This window comes from Cyprinus carpio, chromosome A4, assembly GCF_018340385.1.
Source record: "Cyprinus carpio isolate SPL01 chromosome A4, ASM1834038v1, whole genome shotgun sequence".
Taxonomy (NCBI): domain Eukaryota; kingdom Metazoa; phylum Chordata; class Actinopteri; order Cypriniformes; family Cyprinidae; genus Cyprinus; species Cyprinus carpio.
Genome location: NC_056575.1, coordinates 14,987,146 through 15,010,881, shown reverse-complemented (window position 1 = coordinate 15,010,881; position 23,736 = coordinate 14,987,146). Strand labels below are relative to the sequence as shown.

The following is a 23,736-nucleotide window of genomic DNA, read 5'->3' as shown; positions in this document are numbered from 1 at the left end:
AAGCGATCTAACAAAAAAGAAAATCAAAGTACAAAAAAGAGAGAGGATCTGTCCAAAGCCAATGGAAAATTACCTTTTCATGACACACTGCAGATGTTTGTGTTTACACTTGTGGTCATCTCACTCCAGTTACCTTGAGGGAAAAAACAAAACACTGCACTTGCGTAAAGGGTTACATAACAGATTTGCAGCCATTTACTGTTTTGGGCCTCACAAGTAGGTGTTCGTGTTCAACCGTAGTAGGCTTGTGTAGACTGCCTTCACTCAGTTTTTGTGTATAGCTATTATTGTTTCATCTATGTTTTGACATTCAGATACTTCTAATGGGGGAAGGGATTCCATAAAAAAGGAAACGCGTGTAGGGCTGACGATTAGACTTCCACTTCAGGAACCTATAAAAAGACTATTTTACCACATACGCATGCAGATACAAATGTTAGACTCTTATTTTACCATTCCAAAACATCCGGATATCGAAGCAAAACACAAGGTCTTGGCATAATTGAAACCTTTTACCAAACTTTTATTTGTAATGGTAGACAAGCTATTTTGCAACATTACAAAAAAAACAACAACAACACTTTGGTTTAGGCATTCAGACGAACTTTGGGATGCATCGTTTGTCCTAGGACATGAATGTCACCTCAAATCGTGTGGCTTACTGTGCCACTACTTCTATTACTTGCAACTGCATTTTTGCCTGGCGGTTAAGCAAACAAATCCCATAGACTTAAACTGAAGGAGGAAACCGAGCCATATTTAGAAAACAAAATATCCGGTGAACTCTTCTACTTTGTGACCACTTATCAACCATCCATGTCACCTTAGCAACAGCAGTTGTGTCCCTAAATATGTGTTTATACACTATGCACTCTAGCGTACTAAGTTATGTTGTCATCCAACATCAGAGTCCGCTAAGTGTGGAAAACTGTTACAGCTGAGTGCATGAAGTATCCAACACTTCGGCTGTATCCGAAATCACCCCCATTCACTATTCCCTATATTACTCCATTTAACACAGCCCACTGAATGCGTGAATAAACACAAGTGAGCGAATTCGGACACTGAAGGTGCGTTCCAAATCGCGTACTTATGCACTATTCTATGAGTTTGTTTTTTTTTTTGTATGATTAGTGCGAGGAGTGCGTTCACACTGAAAATTCCAAAAAGAAAAAGTGCACTTTAAACACCCGGACGATGCACTTAATGTTGGAATGTTGGACACTTCATGCACTCAACTGTCGCAGCTTTAATTACGTAGCGAAGGGGAAGAGGCTATCAGACTCCGATTATGAATCACCAAAATAACCTTATATAATTCATACACTACATGGTTGAGTACATAGTGCATACGTACATAGTGAATAGTGCGTCATTTGGGACGCAGCTAGAGTGCAGTGGAAGTGCTGTGAATGGCGCCATCTTCTGGCAAGACGCGGTGCATTGTGGGATTGAATGAGTGCACTCGATTATGTCCACTATGGTTTTGGACACCATTACAAATGGCTGTCCCATCCGAGCGGCAACCTCGCGCTCTCTCTCGTGAAGCCAATAAGGAAGTGACTAAAACTGCAATTCATCGACTGGCCGCTGGAGGCTGGCTGCAAAAGGGAGTCAGTCCCATAGACTCCCCATGTTAAAATGCCCAACTTTACAGCAGAAAAAAACATGTTTACAGCCTGGTTCAAAAAATGATTTTGGTCTATAAAGCTAATTTTGCCCTTCATGACAACTGTGAGGGGGGTGAATTTTTTTATAACTCATCCGTTTAAATTATATTAAGCCTTAAAGTTCTGCATAATTAAGGGCGTGGCCACTTGAGTGACAGGTGGATTGCCGCTGCTGACAATGCCGTCGCGCTAGGTGGGCGTGGCTTCAACAACCAGCTCCCGCCTTTTTGCCCATTTTCGATTTTCCGGGAGAGTCGCGCGGTGACGCGCTGCCAAGATGGCGACGGCCCGCTCTGCACACTTTGAGCTTCAAAACCGCTATTGAGGAGTCTATGGTTGACGTCACGGACACTACGTCCATATTTTTTTTACCGTCTATGGTCCCATCAGACAATGCACTACATAAAAATTATTTTGACACATTTTTTTCAGTGTAAGTGCATCAACATGGTTTTTGAAGTTCACTTTTCCTCATTCCTCACATTGTTTATACTACAAAACGACAAGTACTCGAAATTCAGTTTGGAAGTCCTCTTGTGTTGAGGGTTTCTTATAATAAGTGACTCACTATTCTCTTAATTGCAGTAAAAAAAAATTGTATCCATTATTTTTTCCCTTTTTTAGGGATTCATCTCGCTTGGTCGAGACTTAAGGCATATTTCTCCACAGCGGGCTGCAGAGTCCTATGTTTGGACTGTATGATGAGAAGAATGCGCGCTCGCTCGCCGCGGATGAACTCTCTCTGCTGCCCGCGGCGCGCCCCTGAGGTTCTGCGCCGGAAACCCCGCGGAATGTAGAGGCGGAGCGCGCAGTGACAGAGAGCCGGGCGGGGGCGAGCGGGGGGAGGCGGAGTCACGGCACTTCTGCCAGGGCCGCCATTTTTGCACAGGGAAAAGAGACAGGATTGAAGGGATCCAGTTTCTAACTGTCGGCACAGATACGGACAAAATAATCGGGCTTTAACAGACTCTAGCCGTACGTTGGGATTAGAGCACCACGAAGCGAATTACAGGTGCGAGACAGCGCGATTTGTAAAGCTTTGTTACACATCCGCAGTGGAGAGCGAAGTATTGTTTTGGTTGTGTGGTAGACCAGGCGGCGGGGTCTCACCCGAGTCCCCCGTGTCTCTATTCACAGTTATTACAGTGGACATCAACGGTAAGTACCTGCCGAAATCCTACAGCTATCTCTTCGTTTATTAAAGACGGTTGTTTGATGCCAGTGGCTAAGTGACTTGCTGAAGTGAGTCCCATCCTCGTGTAGATGCTGAAAGTGGCTTTAATGAGCTTGTATTATTAGTTTGTTAAAATCAGGTGTAATTATAACGCCGCTGTGCATCTGTCAGCCCTCCTTTTGATGTATAAATCCCACCTTGGCTTGTTGTAAAGAGGGCAATCCGAGCAGTGTGTGTGTTTATGACTTAATTTAGCAGCTAAGATGGCTAGCTAGCTCACACCCACCTTTAATGCCTCACAGAAGGAAATATCTTAAAATGTAACGCTGTGTTATGGTGTTAGCAACCAGAAAAGCTGCACGCAAGAGTAGCGGAAACTCGTTGTCGTTTCTCTTGCGTTGTTGTAAAGCTACTAGCAACAGCAGCAGTCGCTGGAGAAATGCTAGCGAGTTAGCCAGCCAAGAAAGAAAGCGCTCAAGAGTTCAATAATCTCTTTAGATGCTGGGATGTGCTGCATAAAAAAAAAAAACTGCTTAAGAGTGTTTCACGTTTGGTGAGGTCGTGGTCACGTCCCACATATGTTGCTCCCGCAACTCATCTACAATCATTAAGGTGATATGCACACGTTCACAACTATTTACACGTGTTTTTCTTTAGCATTTTAGAGAATGTGAAATGTTTGAAATGGGACGTTGTGCTCTGACAGAGCCTGCAACAACGGGGCTTTTGTTTACACCTCTCCACTCCGGCTAACCATTCACTAGGTCCACTCTCACCCCATACCCAGCCCACAAACACACGTTTTAAGCCTATTGACTGGCACTGACTCATAGTAGTAAGACCGTCTAAAATACGATATGTGATTTTAATCTATTGTTTTTGGACTCGCTCTAATCGCTGCGGAGAATTTGACTTAACGTTAGTGCTGCTTAGCATAATAATGCGTTGACTTCGCAAAGAGGACAGAAAATGAGCGCTTGTTTTGTGTCTGTTTTGTGTGGTTGTGTGCTGATAATGAGTGCTGCAGGCGTGGGGGGGAGGGGTGGTTCGGGCTCGGTTCATGTGAAGTCAGATCTGCTTTAGCTTCTCTTCAAACTGGACCAGAACCGCGCTGCTTTACCAGCGAACTGCGCAGTTATGCCGTTTATAACCAATACACCGTCACTCGACGCGTTTTCAGGTTTAGGACGATTTGGGTTTGATATCTATCGTTGGAAATGTGATTTAAACCTCTATGTAAGGAATTAAACGCTCCAGTGTATCATATCGATGCGCATTAGCATAGCAAGCTAAGCGGTTAGCTACACCGACTAGCTGTTTGTGGGGATGTTGATTAATTAGTCGACCCGACGCGGTTGGTTTAGCAATGTAGACGTGCTAACAATTCATTTGGTCATTTAAACGCCGAACGAAGTCGCTAAAACGCACTTTCCCCCCTCAGATAATCGTGTAGCGTTACATTGTGAGGCAAGTTGAGGTAAGCTAGTCGTCGTCAGTCAGAATCGCTAACGTAGCTACGCAGAAACGACGCAAACACTTCGTTCCAGCACACAAACAGCGCATTTGACAAATAGATACTTAAGCATATGTGAAACGGCGGGTTTCTTGTTATCTTGGCTGTTTTCTGTCAAATTTCAGCGAGTCTTCGAGCGCAGTATTTCCTCTCAGGTGCTTAGTGAAAATGGCGGATGACTTGATGTTGTGGTAATGAAAGCCTCCACACCCCTAGATCAGCTCACACACACACACTGCAGCGCCAACACACTGACCCACAGGCAAGTGCACAACACACACCAGAAAAACACAGCGCCGAGTATGATTATAGCTTGCGTTCATTGAACGCTTCAGCACATAAACTGAACCATACGAGTGTGCTAGATGTTGCTAAATCTGGATAAACCCTCATAAATGTATGCAAGACACTCAAATCTCAGCTCTTTCATGAAGCAAGGTATAATAAACCACAAGTGATCCGTCGTTGTCGCCCTTACAGTGTACAACAAAAGATTTCCCCCTTCAAATGGTTGTTTTCATAAGGGATAAGAAGATAATTGTCATCTTTACTGCAAGTTAAAGTGTCCCTAAGTGTGCTAAACATGAGATAGGTGTTGGCAAGATGTTACACTGGAATTAAGTAAAAGTATAAACATGCAGCCCTTTGTGGAAGGAACAATAAGGGATTTATTACTCACACTCATCTTTGTGTTTCATAGTAGCACAAACAAAGAACAATCTTCAATCTAGCTTAAACGGCTAATCTTGTTCCTCCCTCGTTTCACAACACGATGCATTCTAGGCCTGGGCGGTATGATGATATATGTACCATATGTCATAGATAGAGGTTTTTGCTGTTCCGCGGTATGTAAATAGTGCTACACAAGTGCTTACTGTGTTATAACAATAAAGAAATAATTATAAATAATAAAATAAATTGAAAACCTCAGTGCAGTTCTTCCGTTGACTCAACAGAGTTCTATTTCACAGCTTATTGCCCTTGAATGTTCAAATACACACAAAATGCTTTTAATGTATTTAAGACATTGCAATGTCTTTAATAGAAAAATATGTATGTAATTCATAAAGTGAAGACTGCAGTATTTCCACGTTCAATTTGATTTCTATAGTATTTCTTGCATGATACTGTTAAAAAACTACTGTACTTGAAAAACTTGAAGCAATAGGCAATTTGTTTTCGTTTATATCTTTCTTATATTGTATTTCTCCTATTGTTATTTGCATCTTAGTTCTAATTTGTAATAAATAAAATAACAAAAATAGCTTTATTGTGAAATAAAATTACTTGTATTGTGAAATAAGAATTCCGTTATAACACCCAACTCTAGGAAAGATTTTGTGACTTCGTTTACCTTACTGGAAATTCTTGACTGTGGGAGGAAAGGTTGTGCTGTACCTGAAACCTAGATGTTTTCACTGCCTCACCTAAAGAATTAACAGGAAGCGAGATGTTTCTAGAACTCACGCACAGCCATCTGTATCTTAAAACTACTCGGCAATAACAGTTTTGGTTTAACGGCCACACCAAGGAGTACAACTTAATTTGAGGATGCTGTTGAGTTTACTGCAGTAAACCCACACAGCTGTGTCATATTTCTCTCATGATTACTGCTCCCTCCCGCTGGTCAGCAGGGAGTTTACAGGTCCAGAAGAATGTGGTTATTCATCAGAGCGGTTCAATGGGGTAAACATGGACCCTAATGCATAATGAATAGACGATGATGCTGCAAAAAGGTAATCTTGATCTTGGATAGGATTCAGGCGAGTGACTGCTCGTGCGTGAGCTGATAGCACGTCATCGGGGGCTTCAGTTATCCAGCGGGTCAAGCCATCACGCCGCATGTGAATGCTGATGTTTATGCGTTTTATCACACTTAATGTGTCTGGTTTCTTTCGCTCAGCCTGATGCATGTGTTATTGTAGCTTTTGGGGGCAGGTAGAATAGCTTACAGGGTCAAGCTGTGAGATAACAGCTGTGTCTCGATTGTTTCTGCTTTGACATTGACAAAGACCCCCACCTCCCCGAGCTCTCCTTCCACCTCACATCCACTGGCCGGAGCAGATTAATGACTGTGGAAAGTTTGCTGAAGTTCACCCATATAACTGTGTGGGGGCACCACTCAAGGCCTCGTCCTATGTAGCAGACGTCAATGTTGTAAATGTGTTTTCATCAATAGAAGTCACTTACTTGCTGCCTTTGTTAACCGCAGCGCTGTTTCTATAACTTTTGGCACTATGGTCATGTTTGGAAAGGCTTTCCGTAATAAAAACCAAGGTTGCTCTAACAGCTTTTTTAAAACGCCAATTTGTGTGTAGTTCTTGTAGAAGCCAGTGATATGTGCTAAATGTTTTTTCTTAGCCAAACTGTGAGACCGGGCCTCTGTGGTGCAAGCGTTGGCAGCCACGGGTGAGATGATGGTCTGAGACACTTGCCAAACACATGCTTCGGGACCCTTTTTCTTCAGGACAGCACCATGGCTGAGATGGCCATTAAGAACGGATTTGTCATCTATTGTATAAATGCCAGTTTGCTTCACGAATACTGTATTTTAAGTCTGTCGCAATTTTAATTTTTTTTGCATGGAAAGCTCGAACCTATGCTTGCGTGCAGATAACGAGAGGAGCAGACCGTGTACAGTGCAGGCTGTGGCTTTCTAACAGGCGTTTCCTGTAGGTGGAGGTCCAATCGTTGGCATGTAGTGGTGTGACATCACAGCGAGGCTGTGCAGCTGTGTAAAGAGGATGGAACATCAGCCTACGCACATCAACACACAGCTCCCAACTCCAACAGCGACACTAGAGGGAAGTGATCCACGCCGAGAATGGAGCAAAAGCATGCCTAGCTGCACAAACCTGGTTAAACTTAGTGCATTTCAACCACACTGTCGTCTTATTGGACGGAAACACTGTGGATGAACTTGAAGAATTCAGAATGAACACTCAACAGTCTCATGTTTCTTGTCTCATGTCTCTTGTCTTTTTTTAAGGTCATTGCATCTTAGGGATGAATGGAAAGGTTAAGGTTGTATGTGACAACTGATTTAAGAAGTGAAGATTTTTGTTCTTATATTTTTTTATTATTATTTTGACTTTATTTCAGGAAATATCTGCCTAAAAGATTGAATGCATAAACAGCTCGGCAGCTGCTGCATTCACCATTCTGTCATCTTCTTTGTCAGGTTGTCACGTCACACTCGCATTCTAGCCTCACTGCACATGGGTGAACTCGACGCTGTGTGTGTGTGAGGCCGTGGCCAGTGTCTGTTTGTTCTCTGTGTTGACAGGGACGGAGAAGTAAAGTGCCCCCCCCCCACCCTCAGGAGAGGTGGAGGTTATAAAGAAAGAGAGAGAGGCAGGTGGCTCAGAATCGCAGTCTCAGGTGACGCATCTGTGCTCGCATTGCGCACACCGGGACACACACATGCTAAAACCTGGCAAAACATACTCCAGAGCCTATCTGGTTTTCTCGACTTGTATGAGATGCAAAACTTAAAAGATAGTGTGTTTTTATATGTTTGGTTGAGTTGAGGTGTGGTTAAGCGGGTATGCTGGTAGCTAGTTCCATCGGGAGGTCTGTTAGTGCCATAAGGTCACGTGAGAGATATGCAGGGAGGAGCTGTGGGCTCAGGTAACCTGTTTTTGTTTGCTGGCTGTAACCGAGCGCTCTCAACGGGCCCTACTTACATGACAGGTGTCCCATAGAGCTGACAAGCAAGGGTGCAGCACCTCTTCCTACTCATTTATAAATGTGTTAATGTTATTGTGGGGTGTTTGTGATGTAATGGTGCAAGCTAGGCATGAAATCATGTAGCTGTGCCATCACGAAGTCTGAGTGGCCCTGACTGTCCTTTTCGCCCATGGCACTATTGTGACTGAATGATTTGACTCCTGCACATCCATACATGTGCATACTGCAAAACTGCTATTAAATATGAGGGAGGAAATTTGTCTTGGTTTGGGTTTTAGTGGTTTGCTAAGGCAGATAGTTGAACAAACCAGCTTGAAATGAAAATTGATGCAGTCTGTTTCCTAATGGATTGTAATTACCTTGCTGTAAACAGTTTATCAAGATTTTTTGACCTTGTAATCACAGGCCATATTTAGGGACTAGAACATCTTAGAGACTTCAACTCGGCAAGTATGCAGCCACATAGCAACATATTTGGATATCTCTCAAAAACATTGTAGCTGTGATTATTGCTATTGCAAGTCTCTTACAGATTTTCTTCAGAAATTATAATAATCTGGTTTTCTTGATGGAACATGCTTTTCTAGAAGGGGGATGTTCTTCATTGATTTTGTTTGTCATCAGTCATCCTTATCTAATTTAAGAATGTCAAGTGTGCTCATTAACGTGTGTTAGAGAGGCCGAGAAAAAATAAATGCCCAAGACGTGTCCTTGCTTACTGGCCCAAGTCAAAAGAGCCCACCCTGAGGTCTCGATGAAATTCTGACCTCTGGACGTGGCTCAAGTCTGTGAGTTTTATCATCCACCAAGTTATTATTTGTCTCTACAGCACTGACGTTTAGCAGGGTTGGTTTAATGTAAAACATCGCTAATAAAATATTGTATTCAAATAGGCGTTTCTCTCATCTTCAGCAGCTAAAGCTGGCCGGTGGCTATGATTGTTCTCAGGTTGTGGCGTATTTTTCTCACAGGAAGACACGCACAAGGTGACACGACCTCGTACCTCATGCATCTTTATCAATGACAGTCAGGAAAAGCTTTCGGCGTGTGGTTGTTTTAAAGCATCAGTGTAGCATAGGCTGCAGTGACTGTTTGGAAGCCTGCTCTATTTCCATCTCTCCCCGCTGAAAATCAGACAACATGAACCAGGAAAATGACTGTGGGAGAGAGCGAGGGAAAAACGGGGAGAGAAAGGAGAAAACATGTGTTCACACTCCTACATGAGTCTGTGGGTTTCCCTGCCCGCTGTCGGAGGGAGGAGCTTCCCGTACGACATTGTGTGCATACAGAGAGACGAGGAGAAGCAGTTGGATTCAGCTGGCAGTTTCTGTGCCAGAATTGCTTTCTCATCTTCATTCCATGGATGGATAGTTTGGGAGCCACTGGAAGGACAGGGCAGAGGAAAGCAATATTACATGTGGTGCATAACAATACGTGTGTTTTATATTTTTGTTTTGAAAGCTGCTTATCTTTTCATAGGCTCTTTAAATGGCTTCTCTTTCCTCATGACCGTTTAATTGGTCTCGTATTCTGCAGCAATCTCCCCTTTTCCCTCCCTTCTCCTATGAGTGTCAAGGGTTTATTTAGGAAGTGCAAAGAGGAGGAATAGAAATCCGGGTAGGGCAGGGAAGCATTTTTCTTTCTTTTTTTTCTCTCTCTCTCTCTCTCTGGCTGTGTTCCTCATGAGTGGCAGACTGTTGTACTAAAGGAAATGGGCGTGTCGGAGGCAGTCTGAATGCTCGGATTTAGCCAGGAATGCTCTACTGTACTAGATTTTTCCACACCTCCCTTTTACATTTTCGAGGAGGGTTTTTTTGCTGAATATATGCGTGTGTGTGTGTGTGTTTTTGGGGGAAAAGAAAGGGTACATTTGGCTGTTTGGAGAACGTTTGTGATGGTTATCTGTGTGTGTGTGTGTGTGTGTGTGTACAGAGAGGCAGTGCGCACGCGTGCATTCCTGAGCAGTGACGGCAGGATTGCCCTGCTGAGACCAAGAAGAACAGACTCGGTGTGAGAAAGCTGGAAAGAGACCACCGTATGCTTTCTAAGGGAAATGGGTTTATTACACAACACAGTGTTGTCTCTCGCTTGTCTTTTTCCTTTGTTTGTTATGCCTTCATGAAGAGGGCATGGTAACTTAAGCTCTGTTCCAAAACATAGTAAGCTGCCTACTTAGGGAGCATTTTAGGGCGCCTGTGGTCAGTGTGACATACAGGATTTAGTTTTTGAAGAATGGTCTCCATTCCCCCTTTCCAAACCCTGAAATTCAGCTTGGACTTGGTAAAACAACAACAACAATATTGCTTATAGCTGTTTTCCAAACATCCAAAGATAAAATAGCTTTTATTACAATCTTAATAATGTAAATCTTTTGTGGATATGTATTACGCTTAATATTAATTGTCATGTGAACAGCAAGTCTGCAATTGAACTGTTTTGTTTTACTAAGCTTATATCCGTAAATATTGGCATTGTAATTTTACAGTTGTCCTGTAAGATAAAATAGTAGTAGTAATAATAAAAATTATTCTTATTTTAATTTCGCAGTACAACATTACTATATATATGTGTGTGTGTGTGTGTGTGTGTGTGTGTGTGTGTGTGTGTGTGTATTGATTTTTTTTTTTTATAATTTAATAAAATCTAATTATTATTATAGAAACATTGAATGGGTTCTATTTAAAAATAGAATTAAGAGGTTTTTGTTTGTTTTTAACTTTTAGGGTTTTTCCTCAAATCCCCGTGCTAAAATGTAATATTCATATATATAATACATCCATCATAGTGGAATCAGTTGAGATACAGAAATTGCATATACTTAAGTGCAGTTAGTTTTTATGTATGTGCTCTGTATTTATATACTTAAGTGCAGTTAGTTTTTATGTATGTGCTCTGTATTTTGCTAATGTCGAAACTTTATTCAAATCAATTGTGAGTGGCGCCTCCTGGTCTGTATTTGTGTGGGCAGCTATAATGCTGCTTATGTATAGCATTCCAAATCAGTCACTTATTAGGTTCCAATTCATTCAGGATACAGCTGCCTGTGTAAACAAAAGACAGCAAGACAGTTCACTAGAATTGGAACAGAGCTATTATTTCCTCTGCTTTTTCAAGAGCTGTGAAACTCTTCTTCTCTCATTTATTTTTCACAGCAGTCGAAACATCCCCAATATATCACCCCCACATCGACCTGACTTTGCCAAAAACGGTATAGTTATTGCCTACAGAGTAAATCACACACTAATAGACACATTGTCAGATTCCTATTAATTAGCCCCGAAGCTGCCAGCTGTCACTTCTGCAGGTCTTTGGACTGCTTTATAGCCTCTCTCTAGTGTTTTATGCTCTACACAGGGCACACACAGTTTAGGAGTCCCTAAGTTTCAACGTCCCACATGTGCAGATGACAGTCTCATTGAAACTTATCTCCAAACAGTAAGCAGAAGACATGCCACCCTCATAGGGAAGTGTAAGTGTGTGTGTATTTAAAGGAGCATGTTAAGGCTGGTCAAAGTGTGTGTTGTGTGCGGGCATGTGAGTTCATGTTTTGTTTATTTGCAGTGATCTGAATACGATCTGAATTCGATGCAAGTTCATCAAATTATTGAAATATAAATGATCTAGTAAAAAAAAATGTATATATATATATATATATATATATATATATATATATATATATATATATATATATATATATATATATAATATTCCTCTATCCTGTTTTCTGTTTTGTAGCCGTATAGTCTTGCCAAAATCCTGGTTTCATCCGTAGACTGTATATCCCAGCATCTGGCCCCTCCTCTAATCCCACTTATCACCACAACACACACACACATACTCACATACTTTAATTCCTTTGTCACCACCCTATTTGTTGTGCCAGGGGAAGTATGTCGCTGTGGCATATTTAGCCCCTCTGACCAGGATTAAAACGTTACTTGCAAGGGAAGCCCCTGATTGGCTATCGTGGCTGTCTTTTGACGCCTGTTCCCTCCTTTATCCACAGAGCTGCTTCTCTTCGTCTCCCTCTACCTGACACAAACAAAGCTTAATCATTAATCCTTCCGTTCTTCGTTTTTTTTTTGCCTCCGCCTTTCGCACACAATAAATCCTCTTGCAAGCAATGCAGCAACCACACGTCTCTGTGCACACTCAGGACGAGCGGACGTTTATGGATGAGAGCGGAAAATATAAAAGGCCGCCTCCATGTTGTATTTCCTCTCTTTCTCTCTCTTCCTCCTCCACTTTCATGGTGGCTGTGACCAAGCATGCAACTGCGCCCCCTTGAGTCGCTGCAGAGTCACCTCACCCTGTTTGTTGTTTCTGCAAAGGTCGAGCACTGTTTCTGGACGCGGTTTTGCCACACAGTCTTCACTTCCCCTCCCATGTCTTACAAAGGACATGTTCAAACACAGATATTTTTTTTTCCTTTTATGGCTAAGGAAACTTTACCCAAACCAACGTGTTGAAGCACAAACCCGATCTTTAGTTGTTTATCTATTAAAAATGAAAGTAACAAGTTATTTTATTTATATATATATATATATATATATATATATATATATATATATATATATATATATATATATATATATATATATATATATATATATATATATATATATATATATATATATATATATATATATATATCAAATCTTGTTAACCAAAACCCTTGATGTCTGCAAGAATAATATCATGTCTCAGGGCCAACCAAGGCCTCATATTTGTTTTATGAATCATAGTTACTATTTAAAAAAAGGTACACATCCTGTTTACAATACTAGCTGTAATGACCCAGGTTTAGTAATGTGTGTAGTGTCTATGTCACGTGTTTATTGCTCTGTTTGTGTTATATCTGGTGTAAAGTTGATTGTCAAACTTTAAAAGTGATTTTTTTTTTCTCTCTGTCTTTTTGCAGGCCTTGTGGATGCACTTAGATGTGTGCAATGAGTGCTGTGGCTGACATGCCTCAGTGTTTTGGATTGCTGTGCTCTGGACTCAGTAGGACAAGAGACTCCCAGCACAGAGCGTCATGAGCGTAGTCATCCCAGTAGGGGTGGACACGGCGAACACCTCGTACCTGGACATGGCTGCAGGCTCAGAGTGAGTGTCTCTCTTTCTCTCCGTGTCCTCTCTCATTGACTCATCATTACCTTTCGTTTCATTTCGTTCATTCTCTGGTCGCATCAGCAGAGAGAAACGCATCTGTAGTCAGATTTTTCCACCAACCGCTTCCGTTCTCTCATCTGTGTGCTGCTTTCTCGTCAGAAACATGCTCTGCTTCTAGTGCATCCCCATAGAAAAAGAAATCATTTTTCAGTGGAGCATAAGTTATGTAGCAGTTGGTGTTTTCCAAACAATGGAAGTGGATGAGGACTAGAGCTGTTGAGCTCTAAAACTGACAGGAAACACCATAAAAGTGATCTGTATGACTTGTGCACCCCAAGTCTTCTGAAAGCATGTATAGCTTTGTGTGAGGAAGGGAATTGTGTACACATTTTGTAAAAAAAAAACCAAAAACATTTCAAAACAACAAAAGTTTGAGCCAATGAGACCATTTAAATTTTGTTTGGTCTACTGTCCCTAGAAGAAAATGCTGAATTGCATTGATAACGAGGGGGTTTTTGTATGCATTTTTGTATTTGTTGCATCAGTAAGCACATCTTGCACTCTGTTACCGTTCATTACAAATGTTCCTACATCTTGATAGTTTCGGTGCAGGAAGCGCAGCTGTTAAACGTCTAATAGATCTGACATCACGTGCCGTGCAGCAGAGCCCTCCCCTCTGCAGCATGCGCTTGAATGAAAGCAGTGTGTTTCTCTTTAAATGCAGAGCTCCGTCCCGTTGCCTCGTCACTTTGTGTTGCCATGGCGCTCTCCCCTGCACTGCGCAGGGCCTGTTGTCATGGCAACCGTCTGAGTGACAGCTGGGCTCTGGAGCTTTAGCCTGCTTAAGAAGCCTTGCTGCCGCGAAGCTTTACGTCCGTCTGGGTTTTAGTGTCTTTCGGGCGTCCTTACACCTGTCTGCAAACGCAGATTTATTCCACATGGTTCTGACAAGCTTCAGGAGAGATCTCTGCCACTAAGTGAGAAACGCCACATACTGAAAATAAATGTCACGTTGTTTATCTCTGGGTGGTTTGCGCATCGCCAGATCTCGTCCGAGTTTGACATGTCTCCTACGTGGCTTTTTGCTTATTCCTGACATTGCTTATCAGTCGGGGTCAGCCCACCCCGGGCCTGCGGCAGAGGTTGTCATGGTAACCAGGCATTGTGCATCACCGTGATGTCAACAGAGAGTCCGTTAAAATGCCATCGGACCTGAAACGGCTGCTGTAATCCCTCTAAACCTCAGCTAGCCCTAGACGGACACTGCTTTGTGCTTCGAGAGGTTTACGCTAAAATGACATGCGTGCAGCCTGTGTCTTTTCATGTCTATGCATGTAATGGGAGGCCTCAAAACTGAGCTGTTACTCTTTCTGTGCCCTATCTGTCGCCCCACTCTCTCTCAACAGGTGTGTGTGTGTGTGTGTGTGTGTGTGTGTGTGTGTGTGTGTGTGTGTGTGTGTGTGAGTTGTCTATTCCATATTAAGCTGTCTCTGGAGTGGTGGGCTATGATTAGCACATGCATACCCTTTGCATTTAATTGGAGCTATAATTACAGCACCACAGACACTGTCCTCTGTCTTTCCCATCTTCCTCTGTGAGCAGTTTTGTACAAATATTATTATTTTTTTATTCATTTTGTTTGACGCAATATATAACGACACGGTGTGCTGTGATGATATTTCCACATTAAGACATTATTTAATTATGGCATTCAACCTTATCCTGTTTAACAGCAAAACATTTTCACAGGTCATTAGCGATATGAATCGTTTAATATCAAATTAATAATTCCGATTCAATTTAGCAATACCGGTTATTTAACAATTCAACTCAACTCACGGCCACCCAGTAATTGGCCCTATTTATATCTGTTTATATTTGTATAAATATGAGTATATATTAAAATTAAACATGTTATGTTATATTGTAGCTTAATTAAAAATATAGGATTTTAATATAATACTTAATACATGGTTAACTTAGTGTGCATCTTTAACTACACATTATTAACAGTCAGTGATTGCATTGTTTTACAATATTTTATCAAATTTATGTGATTTGATGGCCATAGTGAAAGTGACAATGCATCATTTACCTCAGATCTTGAAAATAAATTAAAGCAAAATAGAATTGGTCAAACTCTATTTTTTTTTTTTTTTTTTGGTGGATTCTATGACAAAGATTGAGTATGTAGCCTATTTTGAATGATGTTAAAATTATTTAACCACATTTAGTTAACCAATTAAGTTCTGCACTGATTGATCACCAAACAAAATTTGGGGAAAACTAACTTTTAGTTTGAGTCAGAGTAATGCAAATGCTTGGGAACCATTAACAGAACCGAGTGTCATCATTATTGCATTTATTGGGTAATTTTTCAATCTGTCAAACCTCTCTCTGCATTTGCACCTACTCAAACACCTTCTCTGTCTCCTTTTGACTTGCTGCCTGTTTAAAGTCCTCCTCCTAACCCCGCTGAGAGAGGCAACTGTTTTTTAGTAAAGACACTATAGTTTATTGTCATCGATGCGCAGGAAATCCCCCAGCTTGTCACCTGTCCCGCATTGATAATCTTATCGCTAAAACCACACCGCTGTGTAAAAGCATCAATAAAAACTGCTAATCATTTATCGCCTGCCTGAAAGAGCCATTTCTTTGTAAGAGCACTTGTTCTCACTTGACTTGTGTATACACACACACACACTCACGCTCACGCTCACACACACACTCTCTCTCTCTCAAGGGTCCGCCCCTCAGCAGTTCACACACTTTCACTTTGACAGTTGGGCTGCAAAGCGCCAACTGAATCAGGAAGTGTGAGTGTGAGGTAGGGACAGACGGCACGAGGTGAATGTGACGAGAAGGCCAGCAGGTACGGTTTCTCTTTGCTTGCAGTAAGACAGTAACGACTGAGAGGAAAGTGAGACTGTAACAAAAACTGGCAAGAGAAACGAATACGGAGCGGTTTCTGTGTGCTGCCGTGCTGCTGCTGCTGTTTACGCTGCAGACACCTTGATATATGGTAGGTCTGAAACCATTTTTGTAAGTGATCATGTTTTTAAAGGACTACTGCTGTATCTTTATGTGCTTGTTTTTGTGTTGAAAACAGCACATGCTTTCTTTGTATGCAGACGTATAGTAATATGCAAATTATCCCCCATAACTGTTGTTTATGTGAGTGCATTGGTGTCAGGTTAAGCGTGTAATCTGTTTCTATACTGGCATCAGAGTGGCTGCGTGACCTTGACACAGTTTCTGTGTGGAAAAAATTGCTGTTATGTTTATATATGCGATTATAAATCTGTCTGGAATGGTCCATCTTTCTCTTTGTGTTTTCTCTGCCAATAAAACTTGGCATTGAAGGTTCTTTTGCAGCCAGTTTTATGCATACAACACTCCTGCCATTTCTGGTTTTACTCTAAATCTTCTTTCAGTCATTTCATTCGCTTCTAATAAGACATGGAAACTAGGGACCTTTTATTTGGCATGTTTTTGTGTGGTCCAGAGAGGGTTAGGGGATTGTGACAGACTTTATTGTGAGATTACAGAGGAGTGTGATCCTGTTATTTCACTTTCTACAAGCCGCGTCCCGCCAGCTGAGGCCAGGACAGGACACACACACACATACACACACATGTGTGTACAGATAGCAGGTCACTACTGAGGTCTTTGGTGTTCTGTGTCATGCTAAAATATGCAATGACTGGTGCAAACACAACCGTTGATTCATTGGTGAATAAACTTCTCCTTGAAACCCAGCATGCTTTGTTAATCTTCTATCTTCATTTCCCCTTTGTTACACTGCTGTAAAACCAGTTTTTTTTTTGTATACTTAAACACGCCTTTTTTTAAACTTGTTCCTCATTCTGGCCTCTTTTTTTTTTTTTTTTTTCTGTGTGTTTGTGTATATGGAGTAGACCAGAATCTGTGGAGGCGAGCTCTGTGGTAGTTGAGAAGTCCAGCTACCCTCACCAGATTTACAGCAGTGGCTCCCACCACTCCCACGGCTACATCGGTCTGCCTTACGCCGTGAGTATTGTCCCCCAGCAATACACGCCACACACCTTCCTGGTCTTATATTGTTGACCTGCTTATCTACATTCTGTGTTATCTGATCACGCATTCACTTCTCTACTTTCTAATGGTTCTATGGCAGGACCACAATTATGGGGCTCGACCCCCACCCACCCCGCCGGCGTCCCCGCCTCCCTCGGTGCTGATCCGGCCGGGCGAGAGTTTGTTTGTGTCCGGGGGCCGGCCAGGCGAGAACTTGTTTGTGCCTGGCGGCCAGGACGAGGCGTCACGTGGCACCACGCTCAGCACCTCGGAAGACGGCAGCTACGGTGCTGACATCACACGCTGCATTTGCGGCTTCACCCATGACGATGGCTACATGATCTGCTGCGACAAGTGCAGGTGGGACCACACACATTGATGCCAGTTTGACATGTTCAAACCCTGTCCACATATGTACTTACAGCATTCGTGTCTGTGTGTGTCAAAACCTGCTTACCTCACCTTAAGCTGTCTAAAATGCTTTATTGATGTGGCGCTCACTAGGCCTGGTTTAAAGAATCATGTAGGGTATATTACAACCGGTGGGTCCTAGACAGACCCAGAGTCAGACATTAAGATGGCAAAGAGTCACAAACATGTCACAGATATTTTAAATGTAGGGTAAATGTAATGAAACTATGTAATTATCCCCCGGTTTCACAGACAAGGCTCAAGCCTAATGCCAGACTAAAATCTAAGTCTGAGCTGTTTCAGCTGAAAGAAACTTGCTCTGACTGATCTTAAAATATATCGGTGCCGTCATTTTCTCTCAAAACGCACACCAGTAATGTTTTTAATAAGGCACTTTTATAAGAATGACTTAAATGTCCTAATTGAACTATGGCCTAATCCTGGCTTAGTCTAAGCCCCATCTGTGAAACCAGGCCTAAATGTTTTTAATCTAGTATTGATATTCCAAAAAATATTTTCTAGGTAGTAGAGATCTGTGAAAAATTGTCTAAAAGGGCATAGATGCCCTAGATATGCACTTAGATGTAGGGTAAAAATATTCATGTTGTATGTGTTTTTTATACTTCTATAAAAAGTAGCATGGACTCATTAAGTTCAGCTAAAGTGATAGTAAAGATATTTATAATGTTTCACAAGATTTTAAGTAAATGCTGTTGATTCTATCTATCTAACAGTCTTTGAAAAAAAATGTATCATTGTTTTGAACAAAATATTAAGAAATGTTTCTTAAGAACCGAATCAGCATTAGAATGATTTCTGAAGGATTGTGGGACAGTGTAGACATGAGTAATGGTTGCTGAAAATTCAGCTTTAAATAACTGGAATAAATGACATTTTAAAATGCATTAAAATAAAAAAAACAGTAATTTTAAATTGTTATAAAATTCCACAATATCATTGTGTTCATTGTATTTTTGATCAAATAAATGCAACCTTGGTGAGTGCTCATCTTCTTTCAAAAACATAAAAAAAAAATAAATTGTACAATCCCAAACTTTAAACAGTAGTGTATGTACTATTACTAAATATTATTTTATATGTAGTGTTAGATTAGTTCTGAGCTATGTTATCTAACATAGTTACCAGCTATTATTTTAAATGCATTTCAGTAAAGATTACAATGTTTTAATATTTTGTACATTACTTACAGATACTTTGGATGTTAATGTTGATTTAATTTCATGGCTGATAGCAATAATTGTTCAGAAATAGTATGTCAAGTACTTGACATAATTGGATGGGAAGCTGTGTGTTTGTACACAGAAAATAATTTCAGGCTCAGGTTTTTTTTATATATAATTGTAATTATTTTGGTTGTAGCTTTACTCCGTTAAAATAGTACAGATGGTATTACTCTGTGTTACCTGTTTTCTGTCCCATTCTTTTTTATATACAAGATTCCATTCTTTGTTTGTGAGATTAGTGCTGTCGAAAAGATTGCAGATGAAAACTTACTGTTGATAGAGGTTCAGACAGTTGATCGAGTGCTTGAATAGTAGGATCTGTCAGTCACTTTGATCACAGTCAAATAAGACCAAGAATTGAAATGGTTTAAAACATTTCTCCTCACTCGTAACTCTCTCTGTGTGTTAGTGTGTGGCAGCACATAGACTGCATGGGGATCGACAGGCAGCACATTCCCGAGACCTACCTGTGTGAACGCTGTCAGCCACGCACCCTGGACCGAGAGCACGCCATCCTGCTGCAAACCAGGAAGAGAGAGAACATGTCTGGTGAGTTTTTTCATGCATGCACACAAACAAACACACCTATAGACACGTTCAACCTCTCCCAAAGAAACAATGCCTCTACTGCTTTTTCCCACGGTTCAGCTGCAGATCGTATGAGCTTTTGTATTACATGAAATATATATCTGACCCTCCTGAAATCTATACTGGCAATTCTATAAGAAGCTCTCCATGTAGTGATGTCAACAATTGCTAGAGATTTCTTAAGATTGAAAATATCTGAGCTTTCTGCCTCTACTGCCACCTGCTGGAAATGCTTGGGCATTACAGCTGCAGCTTGATTCAATGTCAAAGTGCACTTTGAGGATAATAGTATCTGTTTAAACTGCTTTGACTTTATATTTATGGTTGAATTGGTTAAATGTCAGTTGTACTATATAATGGTTTAGGGGTTAATTCAATGTACAAGCTCATGTACTGTGTGTTTTGTTGCAGACGGGGACACCAGTGCTACTGAAAGTGGAGATGAGGTTCCACTAGATTTGTACACAGCGTTTCAGCACACCCCTACCAGCATCACACTCACGACAGCACGTCTCGGTAACAAACAGGCTGATAAGAAACGAAAGAAGAGTGGAGAAAAGGAGCCCCCGGTTACAACCAGGGCCAAGAAGGTCTGAATCACACAACAACCTAATGTAAATGTAAACATGACATCAAAAAATCTCAGAAGATTTTATGTTGCAAGTCTATTTGTATTATTTTGTCTGTTTATATATTATATATGTATATGTGTCATGTTATGGAACCAAAATCAATTACTTCACCTGCTTTGAAACATACAAGTCTGATTTCTGCTTGTGTTTGTCTTTCAGTCATTCCGTGAAGGCTCTAGAAAATCGTCTAGAGTAAAGGTGGGTACTCTGGAGCTATCCAAATATACCCCCCAAACAACTATTCAAATGTGTGTCACGCATGCTTACGCTGCTTGTTTTCCATCTTGTGTCCTCAGGGCTCAGCTCCCGAGTGTGAGCCGACAGATCCTCCCTCTCTTTGGGAGAATAAGATGAAGTCATGGATGGAGCGCTATGAGGAAGCCAGCAGTAATCAGTACAGTGAAGAAGTGCGGATACTGCTTAGAGTAAAAGAAGCCAGAGATGGCAAAACACTGGCCTACAATACACACCCCGCAGCCTTCAAGCCACCTGTAGAGGTATTAAATACTAAATATTCCACCACAATATTAGTCTGCACTTCTAGTACGCTGTTTGCGGCTTTGTACGACATGCTCAATGTGACTTTTCCCTCCCAGAGTTCCGTACAGAAGAACAAGCGCATTCTTAAAGCTGTTCGGGATTTGGCTGCCGATTCGCTCATAATCGAGTACAGGGGGAAGGTCATGCTACAACAGCAATTTGAGGCCAATGGTTACTTCTTTAAGAGGTACTTGAAAGGACACTTTGTGCTTTGAACATTAGTTTTGCTTCTGCATTTTTGTTTATAATTTAAATATTTTTTTTATTTGCAGGCCGTACCCTTTTGTATTGTTCTACTCTAAGTTTGACGGGTTGGAAATGTGCGTGGACGCACGGAGTTTCGGCAACGAGGCTCGATTCATTCGTCGCTCATGCACCCCCAACGCTGAGGTGCGCCACGTAATAGAGGACGGCATGCTGCATTTATACATTTACTCTCTGAGGTCCATCTCCAAGGGGAGTGAAATCACCATTGGCTTTGATTATGACTACGGCAGCTGGTAAGAACACGCACTAAGGCCATTACTGGATCTAATGAGTCTTCTGTTTGAAATGTCTCATTCTGATTGATGCAAAGCATCAGATAATTGTTTAAAATGGACCATTCACACTTTTCTCACTACTTTTCCTGTTTCTCATCTTGTTTGCTAGTAAATATAAGGTGGACTGTGCGTGTGTGAAAGGCAATCAGGAATGCCCTGTGCTCAAGCATAACTTGGAACCCACAGAGAATCTGGGCTCTAGCACACGACGGCGCAGCCGCAAAGACAAAGAACCGTCGCGGGACGAGAGCGGGCAGAACCAGAACCTCACGATGGACTGTGACGGGCCCAAGGGGAAATCGCTCAATGACGCCAAACAGAGAAAACTCTCTCCACTCCGGCTTTCCATATCTAACAATCAGGTATGATAGACACGCACAGTGCAGTTAGTGAAATCAGTCTCATACTTACCCACATAAGTACCATCTCATCTCACAAAATGACAACACGCCTGTCTTCATCCATGAAAGGTAGTTTAATGCTTAATCGGATAAGTATTAAATAATTTAAGTAATGGTTTTACGAAGGTTATAGCAATGAGTAACAGAGATAATTTAGCATTTTTTAAATATATTCGGGGTTGGCTGAGAGTCTGGGTAAGGAGGTCCCTTCATCTATAAAGGTCAAAAAAAAAAAACTTGTTTGCATGTAAATATCATCCATGTGTATTAATCTGTGCATGATTCTTTCTTGGTTGGATAGTTTCAATCATTCTAATGATCTGTTTACTCATCCACATTTCCTTCCTGGCCCTAATTACAGTGTCTGTTTACCAGAAAAAAAATTTCCGCATTATTTTGCTCGTATGTTCCTGTATTTCACTGGTGGCCGGTGGCAGAATACTAAATCTTGCTTGTTTGGCACACTGTGAAAGTTTGCAAGAATCTACCCTTGTAACTCCCTGCCATCCTGGTACCATATACATCAGGACGTCCCAGAAAGAGTTGACCGCAATTCTGGCACAGTTAGAATAGAATCCACTCCGATCTGTTTAGTAGTTGCATTGATGCACAGATTCTCATTAGTTCAATCTGGTCTGTCCTGACCCAAGATCTCGGCCACACTCGGCTCGAATCGACACTTCCCGCACTTTCTCTCCCTCTTTAATGCTCCTCTCCTGGTCTGTAGCCAGGCGATGATAAAGGCCCTCTCCCCCTCTTGCAGGATCCTGAGTTAATAGAGGATCTAGAAGAGAAAACCTCCGTTAGCAATGAAGTAGAGATGGAGTCAGAGGAGCAGAGTGCAGAAAGGAGGAGGAAGATGGTAAGTGCTTCCAGGGGAAAAACGACCACTATGGCAATCACGGTCGCCATGGAAACGCTATTGCCCCCCCCTCCCTGTCTTTTTCCCCTCCTGGTTTGTGTGGTGATTTGGGCAGCTCCCAGAATGCTCCACCATTCCATTCTTCCCCTCCACCCCCTCTAAACCCTCCCGCTAATTTTGCTGCAGCCGCCACCGCTTCTCTGTTCCTGTCGCTGTCTAGTTTAACCTCCTGAAGGGTAGCGCGAGGGCTCTCATCCTTGTTGCTTTGTCTTTCTTGTTCACACTTCATCTTTTATGGAGCCTCTTTGGTTCTCCGTGATGGAATGTTAAGAGCTGGACTGAAATGTCAAGACCATGTTAGTAGTGAGAGGTCATGCTTAAATGGAAGAACCTACTGTAGTACTACACGGTGTTATTTAACATGGAACCCAATGTGGTGGTATTCTACTGTATATTTGGTCCTCTGTTTCATTCTGAAGCACATTTACAACCATTCATGTCCAATCAGTCATCTATTCAACACTGCTGCCAACCAAAACTGAACAAAAACCAGGCTACTTTTTGCATTAAAAATATGTCAGGGTGTAAATTACAGTGTCAGACTCTTGAATAATTAAAAAAGGTTGTGTAAAGTTGCAAAGATCCTCACATAGAATTGTTTTGAATAATGAAACTTGATCGCAACCCGAGTGACGCATGGAGCTTGCTGTCTGGTTGTATAATAGCTTTAGCTATTGATTACATAGTAGCTTAAAATCAACCTTAGAGAGTGTATTAACTCTCTCACTAAACCTGTACATGTTTTATGTGAATGTTTTGGTGTGGCTGTTTGATTGCCATGAAATTTTTTCTTTCCATGACAAAACTGGTTAAAGGCAGAAGGAAAAATGTTTGGAAAAACAAGCTTTGAACCCATTACACTTCGAAAATTTCCTCAATTGTGAAGTTGGCAGCAACTGCTGGAATATTCAGGGAAATATAACTCACAACCAATCCTGAAATGCCTTACCATTAACTAAGCAGAACAAGCTAACAGCTGTAAAAAAAAAAAAATTAATAAAAATTGGTTTTATCTGAATATATTAATAGCAAGGTACCAGACTCTGGTATGTTATTAGTGGAAATTCCCCAAGCATTCCTCTCATTTTCTCTGCTGCAACAGGACAGACAGGCAATTCAAAGACAATTCTGATTTCCTATCAATCTTAAGTTCTCTAACACCCCTTTTCCACCATAATGGTACTGGTGCTTGGTCTGGGGATTTGAGAACCTCTCCTGGAACCGGCCCCTGTTTCACTGAC

The 23,736-nt window shown here is 41.5% G+C and overlaps 1 protein-coding gene across 7 annotated transcripts in view; it reads left to right on the top strand.

The window, feature by feature from the left end:
- LOC109066408 (inactive histone-lysine N-methyltransferase 2E-like) overlaps positions 1–23,736 on the top strand; it is a 36,675-nt gene that overhangs the window by 5,332 nt on the left and 7,607 nt on the right. For 2 of the 7 annotated variants that reach the window (XM_042742620.1, XM_042742598.1), the window contains exons 2-12: positions 12,969–13,153; positions 17,077–17,188; positions 17,316–17,575; positions 19,280–19,419; positions 19,870–20,048; positions 20,250–20,288; positions 20,387–20,587; positions 20,687–20,817; positions 20,903–21,130; positions 21,282–21,534; positions 22,337–22,435. In XM_042742620.1, coding sequence (XP_042598554.1) covers positions 13,083–13,153; positions 17,077–17,188; positions 17,316–17,575; positions 19,280–19,419; positions 19,870–20,048; positions 20,250–20,288; positions 20,387–20,587; positions 20,687–20,817; positions 20,903–21,130; positions 21,282–21,534; positions 22,337–22,435 — 1,713 coding nt within the window. In that variant the 5' untranslated portion in view covers positions 12,969–13,082. Of the gene's footprint in view, positions 1–2,513; positions 2,829–7,033; positions 7,739–12,968; positions 13,154–15,354; positions 16,182–17,076; positions 17,189–17,315; positions 17,576–19,279; positions 19,420–19,869; positions 20,049–20,249; positions 20,289–20,386; positions 20,588–20,686; positions 20,818–20,902; positions 21,131–21,281; positions 21,535–22,336; positions 22,436–23,736 lie in introns of those variants that run through there. The other 5 variants (XM_042742631.1, XM_042742625.1, XM_042742614.1 and 2 more) reach the window with 4 other exon arrangements.